Here is a 19,387-nt window from a genome sequence, read left to right on the forward strand (position 1 = left end):
AAATAAAGCAAAAGATTCGGCTAATTACCTCATCCTCGCCCTCGCCGTCATCGTCATCTCCCTCGCCGCCGTCGTCGTCATCGCCTCCTTCAGCGTCTTCCTAGTCTTCTTCGTCGTCCTCATCGTCTATTGACTGAACCAGAGGGCCACCGAAGGACTGTACGACCTCCTGGACATCGTCGTTGTCATCTTCATCCTCATCGTCATCCTCGTCCTCGTCGTCGTTGTCATCATCCTCGTCTTCGTCGCCGTCCCCTTCCTCGTCTTTGAAGACGTCGTCGGAGTCAGGGTCGGAGGACTCCGAAACGGACTCGTACTGCTCCAATTCCTCGGCAGTCAAAGGCTTCACTTCTCCGCCTGGGTCTCGCGCTTGGTTAGCCGTCAAGGTCGCGCGCTTAGTTCGCCGCCGGGGTCGTGCGCTTGGTTCGCTGCTGGCTCGCGCCCTCACTTCGCCTGCTGCTTCAATTTAGGGAGGATCTGGATTTTGGGACAGTTTCGATTTTGGAACCATTCTGATTTGGGGATCTGGATTTTGGGACCGTTTCAATTTTGGAATCTTTCTGATTTTGGGAGAGTGGCATGTTTGGTAATTTTTGTAATATTTGAGTGTTTTTCTTTAAGATGAGCTAACAGGCCGTTGCAATTGTTGGCCGCATGAGATATTAGTTTTAGACTCTGCTATTGGTAAATAATAGTTTTTTTTTTTTTGTAGTTATTGGTAAAAAGCTCAAAAATAAAAGTAATTATATTGCAGTAATTCAGTAGCAAAATAGAAAATAACATTAATACTTAAAAAAATTAATTAATTTTGTCAAAAATAATTTTTTATACATAATCCCATAATTAAATCCTTTCACTCAAAAAAATTATCCAAACAAGTCATTTGTATATTCCATCACTTTATATCCATTCACTTCAAGCTCCCATGACTTCATAATCCCATCATCTTGAAATTCCGTGGAACCTTCAAATCCCCTACCCAAACACTGCGTAAAGGTTGCATAAGACTTCTTTGTCTGCTTCCAATTGTGTGCCTCTTTCTCTATCTTCCTATCTACATTTCCTCTATACATCTTGTAGCCATCACATCCTTTTTCATTGCTTGGCTTGCAAACTGTAAGCTGTTGCTCTTTGCTTTCGATAAAGGACCTTTATCTTCTGAACCATCCATCACTCTTGGACGTTTTGTTGTTATTGCTTGCCTTCCTATCAAGGTCCAAAAGTCCCTCCCTCCAAATCAATTAGGCAAACCCAGAAAAATACAAAATGGAAAGAATTCGTCTTCACCACAATCACATATTGATGACCAATCTAAAGGAAACAAAATCCATCAAAAGTCCAAAGAGGGTAACATATTGCATTCAAATTATGCAACTAAGGTTTTGCTTTTGGGCATTTTGTTACGTGCCTATGATTTCATTAACTACATTCATCCCAATGCCTTATTACTTCTTTATTGTTTGCACATTTATCTGCTCCTTGAACTCATCCTAGCGGTGGTTGCATCCATGGCTCGTGCCTTGCTAGGCGTAGAGATTGAGCCACAATTTAATGATCCATACCTCTCCACCTCACTCCAAATTTTTTGCGGCAAGCGATGGAATCTCATGGTCTCAAGTACTCTACGCCCAACAGCATACGAACCCACCCTTAACATTTCCAAACATGTCGTTGGTCGTAAGTGGGCCTCATTACCTGCCGTACTTGCAACATTTGGTGTATCGGCGTTGATGCATGAGCTCATTTTTTACCACATGGGCCGAATGCCGATAACGGGTGAAGTAACATGCTTCTTCACGCTCCACGGGATCTGCCTAGCGGTTGAGATCTTTTTCAACAAGGCACTAACAAATAGGTGGCAACTTCCGATGTTGATCTCTCGATTTATGACCATTGTATTCGTGATATCGACGTCCGTGTGGCTGTTTCTTCCGCAATTTCTTCGGATTGGGGTTGATGTTAGGGCGTTCGTGCTGCGTTGGGAACATTTTTTAAGAATCTCATGAACATGACTGTTTTTAGGATTAGCCAGGGGGTGATGCACAATGACTAACTTATTATTTTGGCATCAGGAAGTTGCAGTCACACCTTTCCCTTCTTATCTCTTAGAGCTTCTCCAACAGCATCTTTATAATTTCTCTATTATATGGAATCAAAAATTAAAATTTCTAAAAAAATTTCTGCTCCAACTCCAACAGATTCTCTATTTTACAGATTCCATAATTATTCCGTAAATCATTCCCTAAAATTATATAGATTGCTGTAAATATAGGGAATTTTGTTTTCTCTCTCATCACTATCTCTATTTTAGAGATAATTATAAGGAATCTGTTGGAGCAAAACAGCCAAAATTTTCTTCAAAATGGAGAAAAATCAAGATATAGGGAAGCTGTTAGAATTACTCTTAGGCCACTTAACCTCAACTTTTAGGAGGTATTTGATTAACCTCATTTAGAAATGAGTAGAGAAAAATTTAATTTGAATACACCAAGATGCTTTGTGTATCTAACTGGAAAAACACACTGTTTTAGTCAAGGTATATTTTTATACATTGTATTCCTAAATTGAGGCTTGACTTTCCCTTCCTCGGTTTAAAATGTGGACTCTCTCTCTCTCTCTCTCTCTCTCTCTCTCTCTCTCGCTAGTTTGAGGCACTTGAGCAAGTTAACGTTCCTAGACATTATAGCTTTTGACATATACAGTTATACACCCTACAAAGCAAAGCATTTAAAAACACCAATAAATCGATAATTCTAAGTTTTATACAAGTAAAGACACTACACCTAAAAAAACTCTCATACATTCACACACAGCGTATAAGTAGTTATCTTCACCTTTATGCATTTTCAATTGGTCTTTCCTGTTTTTATATTTTTATTTTTTATAATGATGAACAAGCATTACAATAAGAACAATTCTTAGGTTCACCCCAGGGTGAATAAACATATTCACCCCTATTGTCGATTAACATACTTTTATTTAATAAATTTATAATCTAATGGTCCATATCTTAAATTAACCTTTAAAGATCATCTTTGTAAAAAATTAAGCGAATCAGAAATCATTTAATTATCTAATTGAATCAAACAAATAGATGGTTCTAACAACACTTACTACTATTATGATGAACCGTTCATGTATTTCATAGAAATGAATAACTGAAAGGTCTTCAATTTGATTGATTGTTTACAAAGCTAATCTTTGTATTATGTTATACAACATGAATGGTTGGATTAGAAAATTATAAAGTTATTATGCGTTAATCGACAATGGGAGTGAATATGCTCATTCACCTTATAGGTGAACCTAAGAATTGTTCTTACAATAATTGCTGACCCTACTTGTTTCTCAAAACTTTTGCTGCAGTTATTTATACAAAATGAAACAATACTACTTATAATTACGTAAGTGTGATATTTTAAAGGTGAAATACTACTTATGTGATATAGTGAAACAATAATTCTACAATAGAGTCTGGTATGGGAGCAATCATAATTAATTGGTATATGCAGCAAATATACGGTATTGATCAATGTATAATAGCAATCATATGGTATTATTAAATGTAGTAGCAGGTATATAGTATTGTTTCATACAATATACCTTATTTTTGGGTTCGATATGTGCGGTATTGCTCGGTGCAGTAGCATGGCGTGGTAATTTTTGGTGAAGTATTACTTGGGCCCTATCGAACTAGTGCATCCAATGTAGTGCTTGGTTCAATATGAGGGATTGCTCGATGCAGTAGCCTATAGGAGTTATTTGGTAAATACGATGAGTTATTTAATGTAGGGCTGTCAATGGGTCGTGTCGGGTTGGGTTCGTGTCGGGTCAAGGTATTTGTCGTGTCACAAAATATAAACCTAAACTCAACCCATTTAATAATCGTGTCAAAAATTTAAACCAAAACTCAACCTATTTACTAAATGGGTTATCCGTTTCCAACTCGCTTAACCCATTTAATAAATAGGTCGTGTCATGTTGGATCAAATGACTCATTTAAGGATACATTGCGACCCATAAACTAAAAAAAATGCATAAATTTATTAAATTCACTAAAAAATCCACGAGACAAATAATATAAATAATTATATATAATTCATAAATAATTAAATCAAATAATGATGAAGTAAAATATTTCAAATTGTCCAATCGTAGGATCAAATACTCCAAACTTCCAAAATTTCAAGAAGAAGTATAACATAATCTATGACAAAAAAAAAGTATAACATAATCGGGTTATATGGGTTTACTTTGTGTTGGCCGGTTGACCCGTGGCCAACCCGTTTATTAAATGGGTCATGTTGGGTTGACCCGCGGTCGACCTGCTTTTTAATCATGCGGGTTCAACCCGCTTTATTTCGTGCGGGTTTCAAGTCGTGTTGGAATTGACAGCCCTAATTTAATGTAATAGCACGTGCGAGAAATTACCCGGTGTAGTAGCACGTGGAAAGAGTTATTCCTTGCAATAGCACGTATGAAAAAGCACTCGATGCATGCAGTAGCATGTACAAGATATTATTCGATGCAGTAACACGTACGAGGTGCTACTTGGTGTAGTAGCATGTATGAAGGATTATTATAATTACTTATGTTCTATACCTTAATTATCTAATGGAGATAAATTTAAATTAATTGTAGAAGCACATCATACGTAAAGACAAATAAAAAAAATAGAGAAGATGGTAATGACATTATGTACTGATCCTGGTATGATGCTACTGTGTTCATCTTTGTTTTGCTATCGATGTATTTGTTTGTAAATGTCCATAAAACCATTTTTCCTCCTTTGAGTTGGAGAAATGTAGTGATACAATAATACCAACAAAATCAATATTCATCTTCACGTAGCCCTTATAAATTTCACTTTCAGTTACATTAATACAAATCCAGATGGCTCAACTCCCAAATCACTCAAGGACCCCCACCCTCAATATTTGAACTTCAACTAATAAACTTGTACTATCAAACTTGTATGCATGGGCTGCATGCATGCCTATATCTATTCATCACTTCCATATACAAGGAAGGGGTGACGTGCTGACAAGGAAAAATGGGTTGCAAAAGAGCACTTGCGGAGATAGAACTTTACCGCGTGCGTGGAGGTGTAGAAGATAGTTAATGTTAGTTTTGTTTTTGTTTACAACTTTGGTTGCCAAGAGCCTTCTTTTTCTAAATTGTTTTTTCTTTTCTTATAAAAAAAACAAGTTCTTTCTCTGAGCACATCAATATTTAATTGATATAACTTTTAAGACATGAGTCAAATGTGTGACGTAAAAGCATATTTTTTACGGCGTACATCAATGTGCTCCGTAAATTACGTGCGGTAAAAACAGCTTTTTTTGTAGTGGGTTATTGTATTTTCAAATAAAACATTTTTGTAGTTTGCATGTCGAGATTTAAAGCCAGAGTTGTCTCGTGATAAAGTGAGGCCTAAGACAAAAAAATTAAATAAATAAATAATAATAACTCTTAGCCCACCCCACCTTTACACATGTAAGTGAGAATCGAACCCATGAACTTTACAATGTTGAAATTATAACTTACCAAAGAGGCTTTCTTAATTTTAATCTATTGAAAAAAAAAGGATTAATTTCAGTTTACCCCTGTTGTGAAATTTTAATTAAAACTCGCAAGCGCACGAATCGTCGTTAGTATAGTGTGCAAGTACGAGGTCGTTCCAACTGAGAATTGATAATCAATTTAAATCCTAACCTAATTAATCCAAACACAAAATCACATAAACAATCAAGCAAAAGAAGATATTGATTTTAAGGTTTTCGACTAAACAAATAATGTGAAAATTAAAGAAACAAACAAATAATGATAAAACCTAGGGTTTTAGAATCAACCACTAACAATCATATTTATGTTTCAATGCAATTAACAGATTCTTTTGTTTCTCTAGATGATAATTCCCGTATCTAAGTCCTTCTCAGGTACTCTAGACCATAGTTTTCCTTAAGTGTATGATGCTCTCCCTCTCGGGTAAAGATCTTATATCCTAACTATGCAGTTTATCCTTCTCAGGTATAAATTTAACATGCAAGACTCATTACGCTTTAGAAAACAAGGGAACCAAGCAAACCATTAGTCTTTCTCAAGTAATAATGTAATTTACCAAACTTAATCACAAGAAGCTAATCAAATTATATTGCATCTCTGCTTCAAATTTGTCTTCCAATTACTATATGCAAAGCCCTAAGGTGATCAATCAAAGAACTTAAACATAAAGCATCAATTCAAATAGTAATTAAGCATTCTTCATAAAGAAACTATAAATCCATCAATATAATATCAAAGTACATAAACAATCATGATAGGGCATCATCCTAACCCTAGAAAAAGTTTAACAAAAGATAACTAAGTAAAACATAGGAAAAACATAAAAATAATGGAAGGGAAAAGATGGGGAAGATGGATGAGTCGTCTCTACTCCTTAGGCGTCTACATTGTGCTCCTGAGACTCTCCCCTCATGTAAATTCGTGCTCCCTTATATAGGGAAGATTTCTGCTCTCTTTGGCTTTAAGTTTCCTTGTAAGACTTGGATTTGGATTCCTTTCTTCATTTGGAATGGGAAAACCTTGAAATATCTCTTGTAGAAGTAGGAATACATGTATTCTTGAATCCTCATCTGAATTAACTTCCTTGAAACATTAGGATTGACCAACTTGTGTCACGGAACTTGAGTTCTCAACGAATGGTTGTAAATTCCCGAGCAGACTTTGTGTCCGACCTATCTTCACTCAAATAATCATAACTTGCTCTAGAAGTATCGAAAGCGAGATCCGTAAAATTCTATAGAAAGTAGACATCCGTAGCTTTCCAATGATATAAGGCTCATTGTCTGATTCGATCTAGGTAACTCCCAGTAATTCGACGAAGTTGGTGGTTCTGCACAGGCAGATTCCCAGTCTCAGATTGCACATTGTCTTTCAATCCAACTTAGCTCATTTTGGCTTCTTTTCTTCTCTTTATGAGGCAAACCTACAAAAACACTATAACAACATAAATGACTCGAAATAAGGAGGACTAAGCATAAATACTAAGATTAAGAGGTAAAGAAATATAGAAAAATATGAGCACATCAACCCCCCTGAGGTTTGGGGGTGTCATCATTTCACCCCCTCTACTTTCAATTTTGAATTTTTACCCCCTAAACTTTTCAATTTCAATCAGTCTTGTCCAATTTTTACTGTTCCGTCCAAATTGGACGTTAAGTTTGACTTTTAAGGGCTAAAATGGTCATTTCAACATAAAAAATTAAAAAAAATTAAATTTTTTTTTCTTCTGTTTTTTAGTTTTTTAGATTTTTATTTTATTTTATTTTATTTTATTTTTTGTCTTCAACCTATACACCACAAATTATAATAGGTTTATAAAAACAAAAAAATATTCTAGGTGGTTGAAAGCCGCTAACTGGTCTACGATATTTGTAATATATCTCCGATAAAGTGAAGAATTTTAGAATATATCCCCAATAAAGTGAAGAAATATCTGTAAAAAATAATTTTACACTTATCTGTAAATAAATATCTGTATATCCCCAATAAAGTGAAGAAAAATCTGTGTAAAATCATTTTTGGTCTGCGATATTTGTGATATATATCCAATATTTATCTATAAAAAATGATTTTACACAGATATTTCTTCACTTTATTGGGGATATACAGATATTTACTGGATAAAGTGTAAAATCATTTTTTACAGATATTTCTTCACTTTATTGGGGATATATCCTAAAATTCTTCAATTTATTGGATATATATCACAAATATCGTAGACCAAAAATGATTTTACACAGATATTTCTTCACTTTATTGGGGATATACAGATATTTATTTATATATAAAGTATAAAATTATTTTTTAGAAATATTTGGGATATATCCTAAATTCTTCACTTTATTGGAGATATGTCACAAATATCGTAGACCAGCGAGCGGCTTTCAACTACCTAGAGTATTTTTTTTTTTTTTATAAACCTATTATAACTTGTGGTGTATAGGTTGGAGACAAAATAAAATAAAATAAAAATAAAAAAAAATGAAGAAACAGAACAAAAAAGAAAAAAAAAACAAAGAAACAGACAAAAATTAAAATTAAAATAAAAAACAGAAATTTTTTATTTTTATTTTTATTTTTTAATTTTTTATGTTGAAATGACCATTTTAGCCCTCAAAAGTCAAACTTAACATCCAATTTGGACGGAACAGTAAAAATTGGACAAGATTGATTGAAATTGAAAAGTTTAGGGGGTAAAAATTCAAAATTGAAAGTAGAGGGGGTGAAATAATCATTTCACCCCCAAACCTCAGGGGGGTAAACTGAAATTAATCCAAAAAAAAAATAGCAACATCAAATGTAGATACCTCTACTAACAAGGCTAATATCTATGTCACCAAGCATAAACAACACTCTCGTGCGGGGCCCACAAGCCATGGTGGGACCCAACGACGATATGCATCCCGTAGCCCGACATCCAAGCTACGCCATGATGGTCAGAAGTGCTCAAGATCTTGTCTGGAAGCCAAGTTCCCAACCTTGCCAAGTTGCCTTCAACAACATACTTTCTAAACTAAAATAGTTGTTTTTGTATCCCACATTGGAAAACAAGTGAAGGAAGGAGCCTCCCTTCCCTATAAAATGGGACTCCTTCCCACTTACTCATCAACCCATTATACCTCTTGTAATCATGTTGAGCCACAAGGCCCAAACACATATAGTGCAATATTCAAGTGGACGTAGTCTCCTGCCTTGGCGGGAGACGAACCACTATACATTGTGTCTTTTCTTTCTCTCTTTCTTTTCTAACATGAATTAGAGCCTGCGTTAAGTCACATACCATGCGTTAAGTCAGCTTAACGAAGCTTAAAATTTTTTTTTCTTTTCTTCTTTGAGTTATCAAAGTTGCTCACTGGGCATCATCTTCTTTCATTAACACTTTCTCAATCTTCTCGGATCATCTTTGGCCCCCAGTGCAAGACGTCAAACTGCTGGTCAACGCCAATCAAGGCAGGTCAACGCCAATTAAAGGCAGGTCAACGCCAACTAAAGGCTGGTCAACCGCAATCAAGGCTAGACAGACGCTAACAACAATAAAAAAAAAAATTGCCCCATCCCTTCCTTTGCGGCAACAACTCACTTAGAGGATCCTTCCTGACAACTCACTTAGAGGATCCTTCCCGACAACTCACTTAATGGATGGCAACAAAATATCCCATCTTCGGCGGTAAAAACACAAAAGAGTCCTATACTTGGCGGTGAAAAAAAAATAAAATAATAAAATAAAATAAAAAACAACAACAACAACAACAAAACTTTGGGTGCCCATTTACTCTGGACACCCAGAAATATAGTCTGGCCACCCAATGGCAAACATAAGCACAATTTGCGGCATCCTTTATGCACTCCGTCATCAACACTACATCCTCCGGCTCAACACTACATCCTTCGGCTACTCACTTGACGCAACTCTCACATTGACGCAAATCCCCCAAATTGAACATGAAACCCACCGAGTGAATTGACACCGCGTCACCTCCATCTTTGGCGTGTACCCAATCTTCTTCCTCGATCACCACCGACATGCACCTCAACGACGGACCGACATCCTTATTCATTTGCAATAGTTCATCTTCTTTGATCAGCATCATCGCTCAATCTCGCGTCAAGGCACCATATAGCACGTCATCATTACGTCAATGGAGCAACTATAACGAGATCCAACACCCAAGATTTGATCAAAGCTACCTTCTTGTCGCACCGCCAACAAGAACCACCGCCATACCAAAATTCAATGCAGGTTTGCGGCTTGCACTTCGTCAAGAAGGTAGCAGTATCTACTCTGGATATAGATACAAATGCTCTCGACACCCATGACAAACCCAGACTTCACCATCGATCAGCAACTGTGATCCATCAATACTCAGCGCCAAGCACCATCCGCCAAGGAGAGCAACCCCAAGCGTCGGTCCGTCAAACTCCGTCATCTATTATCGATCATAACTCCAACAACAACAAGGGCTAATCGATCAGCACCTCCAAGCTTTTCCACCAAACAAACTCCTCCAAGCGTTGTCCGCCATCCACCAAGCTTCGTCTCCACCGTCAAATACGGGTTGACGGCCGCCAAGCTCCAAGCTTCACTTAAAGGAAAACTCTTCATCGAGCCCCCACCTTTGTGCCGTCGAACAGAGCCCCGCCAATCTCTCCTTGCGTTCTCCTCCTTCCGATAACGCACACAAGCACAGCACAGCAGTCAAGCCAACTTGGCAGCCCATCAAGCTTCAACCATTTCAACGTCAACGCTGACCAATAATTAACCAAGTACTGGTCTTCAATCATGTTTTCCAGCTCTTATGGTGGTCAAAGCTTCCAATTCACAAATATATACGCACATAGCCATCAATGATTGCTGGGTCGTCTTTTGGGAAGGCTCTTGGGATGGATTGGAGCAAGAAATCTGCAGAACCAGAAATTGCAGCCATACCTTAATTGCTATGGACACCCACGAATCATCACAGCGAGCCTTCGCTTGGACCTACAGCACCTCGAAGAAAAAGCTAAGTCCTCTTCTTTTTCATATGCAGTTGAGTCTGCATATGTTCTGGAGTCAAACATATACGCTATTGCTGCACATTCATACTTCGTGTCCAAAGAATAGCTCGACACCAGCGCACACTACGTGCCTACTTAGGAAATAACATGACTAAATTATCATTGCCGCATAGCAAGAACATGACGTGCGACTCATTAAGCATATACTACTGATGTTAGCTCACTAATACATATATGAATTTGTATAATATACAAAGGTCTTGACAATCATTTCCCCTATGCCATTACATCTAAGGTACTGAAATACACTTGCCATGGTTCAATTTTACATATGATATGCCATGATCTAAATTAGTGACACACTTGAACAACATAGTACACGTGTTTGCTTGTGCACACTTACACCACAAGTCTAGCTAATTTAAATATGCTCTACACGCATGTGCTACTACAACACACATATACTTAATTGATAGGTTAGCCAATTATCTGAGTTAGCATTTCAATTATTTGCTTCCCCCAAACACGTTCGTATTTTCAATTAAACATCAATACCAAACTATAAGTAGCCTTGCTGTGAGTTTACGTTATATGCTTCATAGTCGATGGTTGTACTCTTTGTTACATGTATTTGTCACATAGCCACTTTCTTATGACTCCTCATATCATTCAAAGCTCAATATGGCATGTCCACAAAGTTAATCAATTCTCACTTTTGGCCTCACACAATTCAAATGAAATACAAATTTACACTCGAGATTCGAGCATCTAGTTGTCAATCAATGTCATAAAGTCATAACTATACTATACTTCAACACATTTACATGAAATCCCCACTACATACATGTAGTCAACCAAATCATATGATTAAGTTACTAATCATCTACTTTATCTTATATTAAGGATACATAATCACCAATCACCTCTCCAACTAGAGAAATCATCATCCTTCTACTAAAGAACTTCATTGGAGCAACGGAGCGTCATGCTTGGACAACTCCAACATGATTTGGGTACTTACATTGATTCCAATTCCAATATACTCCAAATCAGCATAAGATAAGTAACTATAACTCATTCTTTATGCTCTTCAATTAGAGCTATTTCCATGTCAAGGCCACGCCTTGTATGTTTCTAATAACTTTTAAAGCATGCTTCCAACTTATATCAATTTTTAGTAGCACACCTACTGTATATGCTTACATATTATTGCCATGCCTTAACATATTTCCATGATCCTTGAACATGTTTACAACAATACAAAAATGTTATTAGCAATTTTACTACAAGTACTTGCTATACACATGCCATGCTTAAGTCAATTTAATGTGACACTCATTTAAGAAAACTATGTCATGCTTAGAAGCTTGTGACACTTATGACTTAACTAAACTTGCTTGGATTACGACTTACTTGGGTAACGACTCACTTGGGTATCGAGCATGGCCACGACTTGTTTGAGCCAAGCCCCACATGCTAGAACAGCGCCAACCCACTCAACTACACCCAACTCGCTCGAACATATCCAACATGCTTTAGCTAAGTCCTAACAGTTCACTATGCTTCATACTATTCACGGAGAACTTACCCTCAAATTTTATATGGACGCCCATTACACTTGCCACTATCTAGTATGCACGTTACATGGTCATAAGATCTGCATATATTACTTGCTATGCTCATTTATTGTCCTTTATACAATTAGCAAGATTTACACGTACACTATATGTAAACATATTGTCTAGCCTCCAGGCACCATACTTTGTCAAACTCTCCCTAAGGGAAAAATACCTAAAACGGGTTTACACTCCACGAGTCTGTGGTCTACGACCAACCGCCAAGCAGTAAGGCAACACCTCATAATGACAATGACCGCTACGCGGCATTGCAGTCAAGATTTTCTCCTCCGGGAAAGAGTAAAGAGATCAGTTAACGCAGCCCATGGCAGCCATTGATCAGGCAGTTAACCCTCGACGCTTGGGTATGAAAGATTAGGTTCGCCACTTAACACCCACTGCTCAAACACAGCTCCCCTCATCAAACAGTTTTCCGACCATACGGAAGTCTATAACCAGGAGTTGTGGACTCCTTGGCGGGCCTAGCAGGGGCCCACCCGAAAGGGAAAAAGCGTTCGCTCCAACAAAATTCTAGATGGACAACGTACTCGTACTTATTATGCTTTATATACGGCACAAAGCCACGCTTTAGTATCAACCTTGCAAGAAAACCCTCCTTCACTGGGGACTTAGGGGACTTGTACATACTGGCGTACGACCCAGCATAATTAACAACGGTTACGCTCATGACTCAAGGCATTACCTTCGAGGGTATCCCCGAGCTCAAACGCTCTTGCCTTCTCGGCATCCCCGAGTTTCCATGCGCTTGACTTCCCGGCATTCCCGAGCTTTACACTCGCTTCTCCTCGGCATAATGCACATTAATGGAACATTGAATTCTTCTACCATTTTTCATTTGCCACAAATCAAATTTGTTTCGTGTTCCATTAATACGAGCGAAAACCAAACTAACATAAACGTCCGCATTTAAGTTACAAACTCTCGCATTCACGGCATTCGAGCAATTTATGCCTCACGGGTGTAACCTCATCAACTCAACCTAGTCCATTTCCTTGCGCACATCACGCATTTTGTGCATCGTATTCACCTCACATGATCATTCTTACTATGCTTACACAATCATGTGCATTCTCGAGCTCATATGCCATAAACCGATCGTACTCGGCACCATTTACATATATACATCAACATGTATCGTGCACCTCGTACATTCGGATATGCCAATGCATATCAATGCAACTCATGTACGTTGCCCAATACAACAAACATTGTACATATGAGCATTTTTCTTGTCTTTGTTGTACAGGTTAACGAGTCCCTTCTTGCTTATGAAGTTCAGAGACTTGTAGGAGTTAGGCGCCTCTCGGACATTGTTTATGCTTGATGACATCGTGTTTATAACTCCCGAACCAAGAAGCTTCTCTCACTTGGGGACTTCGGGGACTTGTAGATACCTCTACTAACAAGACTAATATCTATGTCACCAAGTATAAACAACACCCTCGTGGGGGGCCCACAAGCTATGGTGGGACCCAACGATGATATGCATCCCGTAGCCCGACGTCCAAGCTACGCTACGATGGTCGGATGTGCTCAAGAGCTTGTCGGGAAGCCAAGTTCCCAACCTTGCCAAGTTGCCTTCAACAACATACTTTCTAGACTAGAATAGTTGTTTTTGTATCCCACATTGGAAAACAAATGAAGGAATGAGCCTCTCTTCCCTATAAAATGGGATTCCTTCCCACTTACTCATCATTCCATTATACCTCTTTCTTTTCTAACATTAATTAGAGCCTTCGGTTTCTAACATTAACATCAAGCATAAACTAAAATATAACAGCCCATATAAACAAATCAAAAACTGACAATGACGATAATAAAACATCAAGCTAGCTAAGAGAAGTTTTTGTTTTGTTTTTTTTTTTTTAATCAAGCTAAGAGAAGTTTCTCATATGAAAATCATTAATATTTGATTAAATTATTATATTTAAGCTTTTTGATCAACTGTCTATTGAAAGATCGCTAGTCCATTTAATTTTTCTTGGACGGTGATTTGATCGGCGGTGGTTGTAATTATGCGCGGAGGCATCTCGGCCTCACGGCATTGCCAGGGCTGGGTCTTTGGGCCTAAACTGGATATGCTCTCTCTTCCTTGCTTAGCTTGGATCAAATTGTAAGGAAACGGCTTGGGCATAGGTCCACGGCCCATAGTCTTCATTCATTTTCTCTTACTGATTTGGGCTAATTTAGAAAATGTAACAGCTTGGCAAGCTTCTTTATATCTCTCGTGCTATCTCGTAGCATAGTTGAGTGTATTTTCAAGTATTTTTATAGCGAATTGTGAAGAGGTAGCATACTTGAAAATACACTCAGCTTTCGTCTTTCAATCATTCGTCATTTTAGATCGACTTTTGACTATTCTTTTTATGGGGTTGGACATTTTAGCTTTGACATCACGGGCTGGAGATGCCCCTATCTGCTAGGTTTTCATCCCCAATTAAGCTGAATAGACATGTAGACTGTTTCTTAGGGATTTTAGGCTCTTGTTTTTTTAAGTCAATGACTCAACGATGTCGTGCGAATTTACGATATTCATTCCCTTATATATATATATATATAATTTTATTTTAAATCCTCTATGAGTATATGACAGCCAAACTATGAGTCAAAATTATAAGTGCCAACTTCTAAGAGCCTTAAACAAAAGGCTTTAAGTTCATGTTCAATTCTCATTGAACATATAATTTATCTTGCTCCAGAAAGTACTGACATAGATATAAAAACGTGGACAGTATACAACAATGTTATATGTCAAATCTCAAAAAAATAATTAAGAGATGACACATTGTCGACACTGCAAGTAAAATAATATGTAGTATGTTTCATCCTACCACAAAATGAATTGACATGCCAAATCTATCATACGCCAAAATGAATAAGAAAATAATTGAAAACATAAAATATTTGATTTATCTACAATATGTACGTACCAACTTGGTATCAAGTATAAATGATGAGAGAGTCTCGCGTGGGACAGTCGTAAGGACACGTGGTGGGGAGGACCAATCACTGTCCAGTAAGGGGGTGTTTTGGGTATTGCACTTGAGGAAGCAGGGATAGTTTCAGAAAAGATTGAAAATTTCATTTTTTTTTGATCGGGTGGCTCTAAAGCTACGTGGTGGGAAACCCCCACCTAAGAATTTCTCATAAATGATACATGCACAAGGATTGGTTTACCATCTGGGACACTCAGCGACTGTGGCAAGACCATGTCTGAAGTAAGGGCTATACCACCAAGACGGTACCTTAGTCGGGTATCATCTGGGAGACAACAATCAGCACGCCACACCAAGAGGGGCCCTAACCTAATACATCGTACTTAGGAAGAGATACCTTCTCCCACATTGAAGATTAGGTGTTTACCGACCACACAGGTCACTCTACAAAATGTCTCGTTAATCAACATTAATGGTAGGCAGTAACTCACTACTTATAATTACTCTAACAACATTAATACAAGAAATCTAACTCATTAATACAAAAAATCTAACTTTTAGGTATCGGAGAAGTTTAGACCAGTCCGTCTAGTCTACCTCTTCACGCTCTTGTATTACATTTAACTAATACATTTAACATGTAACAGCTAGTTCATACTCTATGCACATCTTATCTAGCTCGAGGCAGATATGTACTTCAATCAATCAACCCCAGTGGAATCGCAACAGAATCCTTTAGATGAAATCTTTTTAAACCTTGAATTGATAGGTCGGATAAGGACCTCACACCCAAAGAATCTATGTTCTTCTTTTTTTGGATAATAAAGAATCTATGTTCTTTATTTGGTTAATTTGTTAAATTGTTGCTCTCATACTGCTGGCAAAAAAGCTTCAAAATGAAAAGAAAATTCAAAAGCCCAATAAATTAACCAAGATTGGTTTGTCACTCTGTTGTAGACTTGCAGCCAGATTATAAGAATTTAAGAAATGCCAATTTGTCTCACACTGGTATAAAATGGAGTCAAAGGTCAACAACCAACAAACTGAAGATCAGTTTCTTGCACGAAATCAAATCAAATCAAATTATCAAATGCCTATTTGAAGCCAATGGTCAATAACCCAATAAACTAGTTATAGCTTTTTGTGCTTTAGATCGAATCAAATGCCTATATTGCGCTCCAAAAGCACCAGTTGATTCTTTGTGGTTAATTAATGAGTCATCAACTCAAGTACCTTTTCATCAGCCTTCATCTTTCTTAATCCTCCCCAAAACCTTCTATTTTCTCAGATCAACAAAGAGAAATCAAGATCTGAGAAGAAATGGAAGGTGAATTTGGCAACTTCGTTGAGGTATTAACTTCAATATTTGTTTGCATATTCTATTCCTACTCCCTTGGCAAAATAGTCCCCAAAGGTAAAACCAGACTCCTTTGTGTTCTCCCAGTTGTGTGTCTCTTCTTGTACCTCCCTCTTCACCTCTCCTCTGTACATCTCGGAGGTGCTACTGCTTTTTTCATTTCATGGCTTGGCAGCTTCAAGCTTCTGCTTTTCGCCTTTGACAAAGGTCCTTTGGCTTCAGACCCATCAATCTCGATTGGACGTTTCATGGCCATTGCTTGCCTCCCAATCGAAATCCAAGAAAACCCACCTCCAAAACCTGAAAATGCCCAAATTAAAACCAACCCATCTCCACCAAAACCCCATCTGAATGGCCAAAATGGGAAAAACCAACATCCCAGAAGCACCAAATCAAGGTCCCTGAATCATGTAATCAAGGGCTTCCTTTTGGCCATTCTAATAGGGGTCCTTTATTATAGTGAGCATTTCCATCCAAAGCTCATCTTAGTCCTTCATTGTCTTTACATATATCTCCTCCTAGAGTTCCTCCTAGCAATGGTAGGAGTCCTGGCTCGAGCCCTTTTGGGATTGGAACTCAAGCCCCACTTCAACGAGCCCTACCTCTCCACATCGCTACAAGACTTCTGGGGCAGAAGATGGAACCTCATGGCCACCAGTATCCTACGCCCGGCCGTATACGAACCCGTCCTCGACTTCTCCACGCGCTTCATTGGCCGGAAATGGGCTCCACTCCCTGCTGTGATGGGAAGCTTCGTAGTGTCCGGGCTCATGCACGAGCTGATTTACTACTATCAGGGGCGCGTGAAGCCCACGTGGGAGGTTACGTTGTTCTTCATTCTGCAGGGGTTGTGTTTGACATTGGAGATCGTTTTGAAGAAGGCGTTGAGGGGCAGGTTCCGGTTGCCGACGGTGGTCTCGGTGGTGTTGACAGTTGGGTTTGTGGTTGCGACTTGCTTCTGGCTCTTCTTTCCGCAGTTTCTTCGGAGCAAGGCTGACGTTAGAATGCTCGAAGAGTATGTTGCTTTTGGTGCGTACATGAAGAATGTGGCTCGAACTTTCCAAAAATCGCTGCCTAGCTCATGATCTGTTGGTTTAGTAACACAAGTTTCTTTGTTGTGAGTGACATGCTTAAGAATGTCGAACATTCCGATAACCATTGTCCAATTTGGTATTTAATTGATTCCCATTTTATGGAGTTATAAAGCTGTGGGATCGTATATTTCGTGATGAAACCATCTTGAGGCTTTCTACTAATGGGTAATTAAATGATTCTTATCAAAATCAATTTGGAAACATTCGTGCAATTTTGATTTTTCAAATCAGTAAGGTAATATTATGATCAGTGTTTTGTCCTTATTTATTATATACACGATTACAATATTTCAGTTTTAGGGTTTCATAACTCATTTTTATTGCTATTAGTGTTCCAAATATCACAATTGAAAAACAACAATATCACATTTAACAACTACAATGAACATGGTGGGTATTAGAAAATGTTGATATCATAAAAGATTAGAGAAAACACAAAAAAAAAAAGACCAAGAAAGAGAGATGATGAAGTATCAACCTCTTCGCATGCAGATAGAAGAACTTTGACAGACTTTTTCCAATCTTTGGTTTGGTAGCTAGAAAATTATTGGAATTTAGTATGTATAGTTAACACTACAAAATTCATGATTATCCATGATTTTCTAATTCCATAAGTATGAATGATATTTTGAATACCTCTGTACTTTCATTCCTTTAAAAAAAATCCTAATTGAATATTCCTAGACTCAGGGCCGGGCCTGAGTTTTTAGGGGCTCTAGGCGAAAAACAAAAATGGGGCTCCCCATCTTCAAATATATTCACAATTTTTTTCTCATTCTCACGTATATTTGCATCAGCTAAAGTCTGTGCTTGTTTATTATTTGCGTTGAAGTAATTACTAAGAGATCCGGCTTGAAGCTTAACCAATGCATCTCTCTTTTGCTTCTCTTTTCTTTTTTGAGCACCAGAAGGATATTTCTAATTGGAGCCGTGATATTATAACCTACAAAGGACAAAAATTTAGCCCACTCAACAAAAATATGCTTCTGTACAACTTATTTTGGTTCCCCAAAAAGCTTCAAAATTTAGCATATATGACTAAAATATGATGACTATATACCAAAGAAGGTGGATCATATATTCATGATATATGTAAAATAAGAAGAGTGCTAGGTTTGTAGTCTGTGCATACAAAAAAAAAAAAAAATTCTAGCTTGCATCACTAGTACCGCTACGGCAGCACTAGTACCAGTTACCACCATTCCATTTACAATTAACAAGGAATCAAGGATGCACTTATATCATAATCAGTTATGATCAGTTCAGACGAATCAAATAAGGAAAAAAAGTAAAGAAAAACAAACCCAAAATCTTAATCATTGATTCATTGAAAAGTATTTGAATTTGCAAAGAATAATTACAGACTTACCCAACGAAATTGCTGTGTTAGACTCAAAATTCCTTCTTGCCAATTCTCAAATCTGCCAGAAATTCAGAAAAATCAATAAAAAACAACAAACAGACGAAGAGCAAGAAAATCAAAATTATAATTGCAGATGATGATGATTGTTGGCTATGATGAAATTGAGAATTTGATGATGAATTACCTGTTAGGTTTGAGTTGTGATTGTGAGAATTTGAGATTTTGGAGAAGTTTAGATGGGGAAGAACAAGACGACAAGTCTGGCTGAGTTGCTGCATCAAAGAAGAAGTAAAGAACGACAATATATCAATCTAATATATCCTCAGACATTTTTTTTACATATATATGTATTTTAGAATATTTTACATATATATATATATATATATATATATATATATATAAAACTTGATTTAATTTCGGGGGCCCGTGAAAGTTATGGG

The 19,387-nt window shown here is 37.5% G+C and overlaps 2 protein-coding genes and 1 long non-coding RNA gene across 3 annotated transcripts; 2 read left to right on the top strand and 1 right to left on the bottom strand.

Annotated features, from left to right (window-relative positions):
* Positions 1 to 579: 579 nt before the first annotated feature.
* On the top strand, positions 580 to 13,521 carry LOC112199131 (acyl-CoA--sterol O-acyltransferase 1). The gene is made up of 4 exons (XM_024340185.1): positions 580 to 586; positions 997 to 1,227; positions 1,282 to 1,958; positions 13,444 to 13,521. Exons 1-4 carry the CDS (start codon positions 580 to 582, stop codon positions 13,519 to 13,521), a joined length of 993 nt encoding a protein of 330 aa, XP_024195953.1.
* Positions 13,522 to 16,155: 2,634 nt separating this feature from the next.
* LOC112181797 (acyl-CoA--sterol O-acyltransferase 1) lies at positions 16,156 to 17,734 on the top strand. The gene has a single exon (XM_024320198.2). It carries the CDS (start codon positions 16,454 to 16,456, stop codon positions 17,573 to 17,575), a length of 1,122 nt encoding a protein of 373 aa, XP_024175966.1. The 5' UTR covers positions 16,156 to 16,453; the 3' UTR covers positions 17,576 to 17,734.
* Positions 17,735 to 18,242: 508 nt separating this feature from the next.
* Positions 18,243 to 19,263, bottom strand: LOC121051956. The gene is made up of 3 exons (XR_005807591.1): positions 19,132 to 19,263; positions 18,954 to 19,005; positions 18,243 to 18,527 (listed from the first exon to the last, which is right to left on the bottom strand). It is a non-coding gene; the product is annotated as an uncharacterized LOC121051956 (long non-coding RNA).
* Positions 19,264 to 19,387: the final 124 nt, after the last annotated feature.

The sequence above is a fragment of the Rosa chinensis genome, chromosome 1 (assembly GCF_002994745.2).
Source record: "Rosa chinensis cultivar Old Blush chromosome 1, RchiOBHm-V2, whole genome shotgun sequence".
NCBI classification, from domain to species: domain Eukaryota; kingdom Viridiplantae; phylum Streptophyta; class Magnoliopsida; order Rosales; family Rosaceae; genus Rosa; species Rosa chinensis.

What these genes read in the sequence shown, in the direction of transcription:
- LOC112199131 (XM_024340185.1), top strand. An exon ending in TATCAAGGTCCAAAAGTCCC is followed by an intron (nt 1,228 to 1,281) that starts TCCCTCCAAATC and finishes GAAAGAATTCGT; the next exon opens with CTTCACCACAATCACATATT. An exon ending in TTCTTCGGATTGGGGTTGAT is followed by an intron (nt 1,959 to 13,443) that starts GTTAGGGCGTTC and finishes TTTGTTGTACAG; the next exon opens with GTTAACGAGTCCCTTCTTGC.
- LOC112181797 (XM_024320198.2), top strand. Translation starts at nt 16,454, where the DNA reads ATGGAAGGTGAATTTGGCAACTTCGTTGAGGTATTAACTTCAATATTT.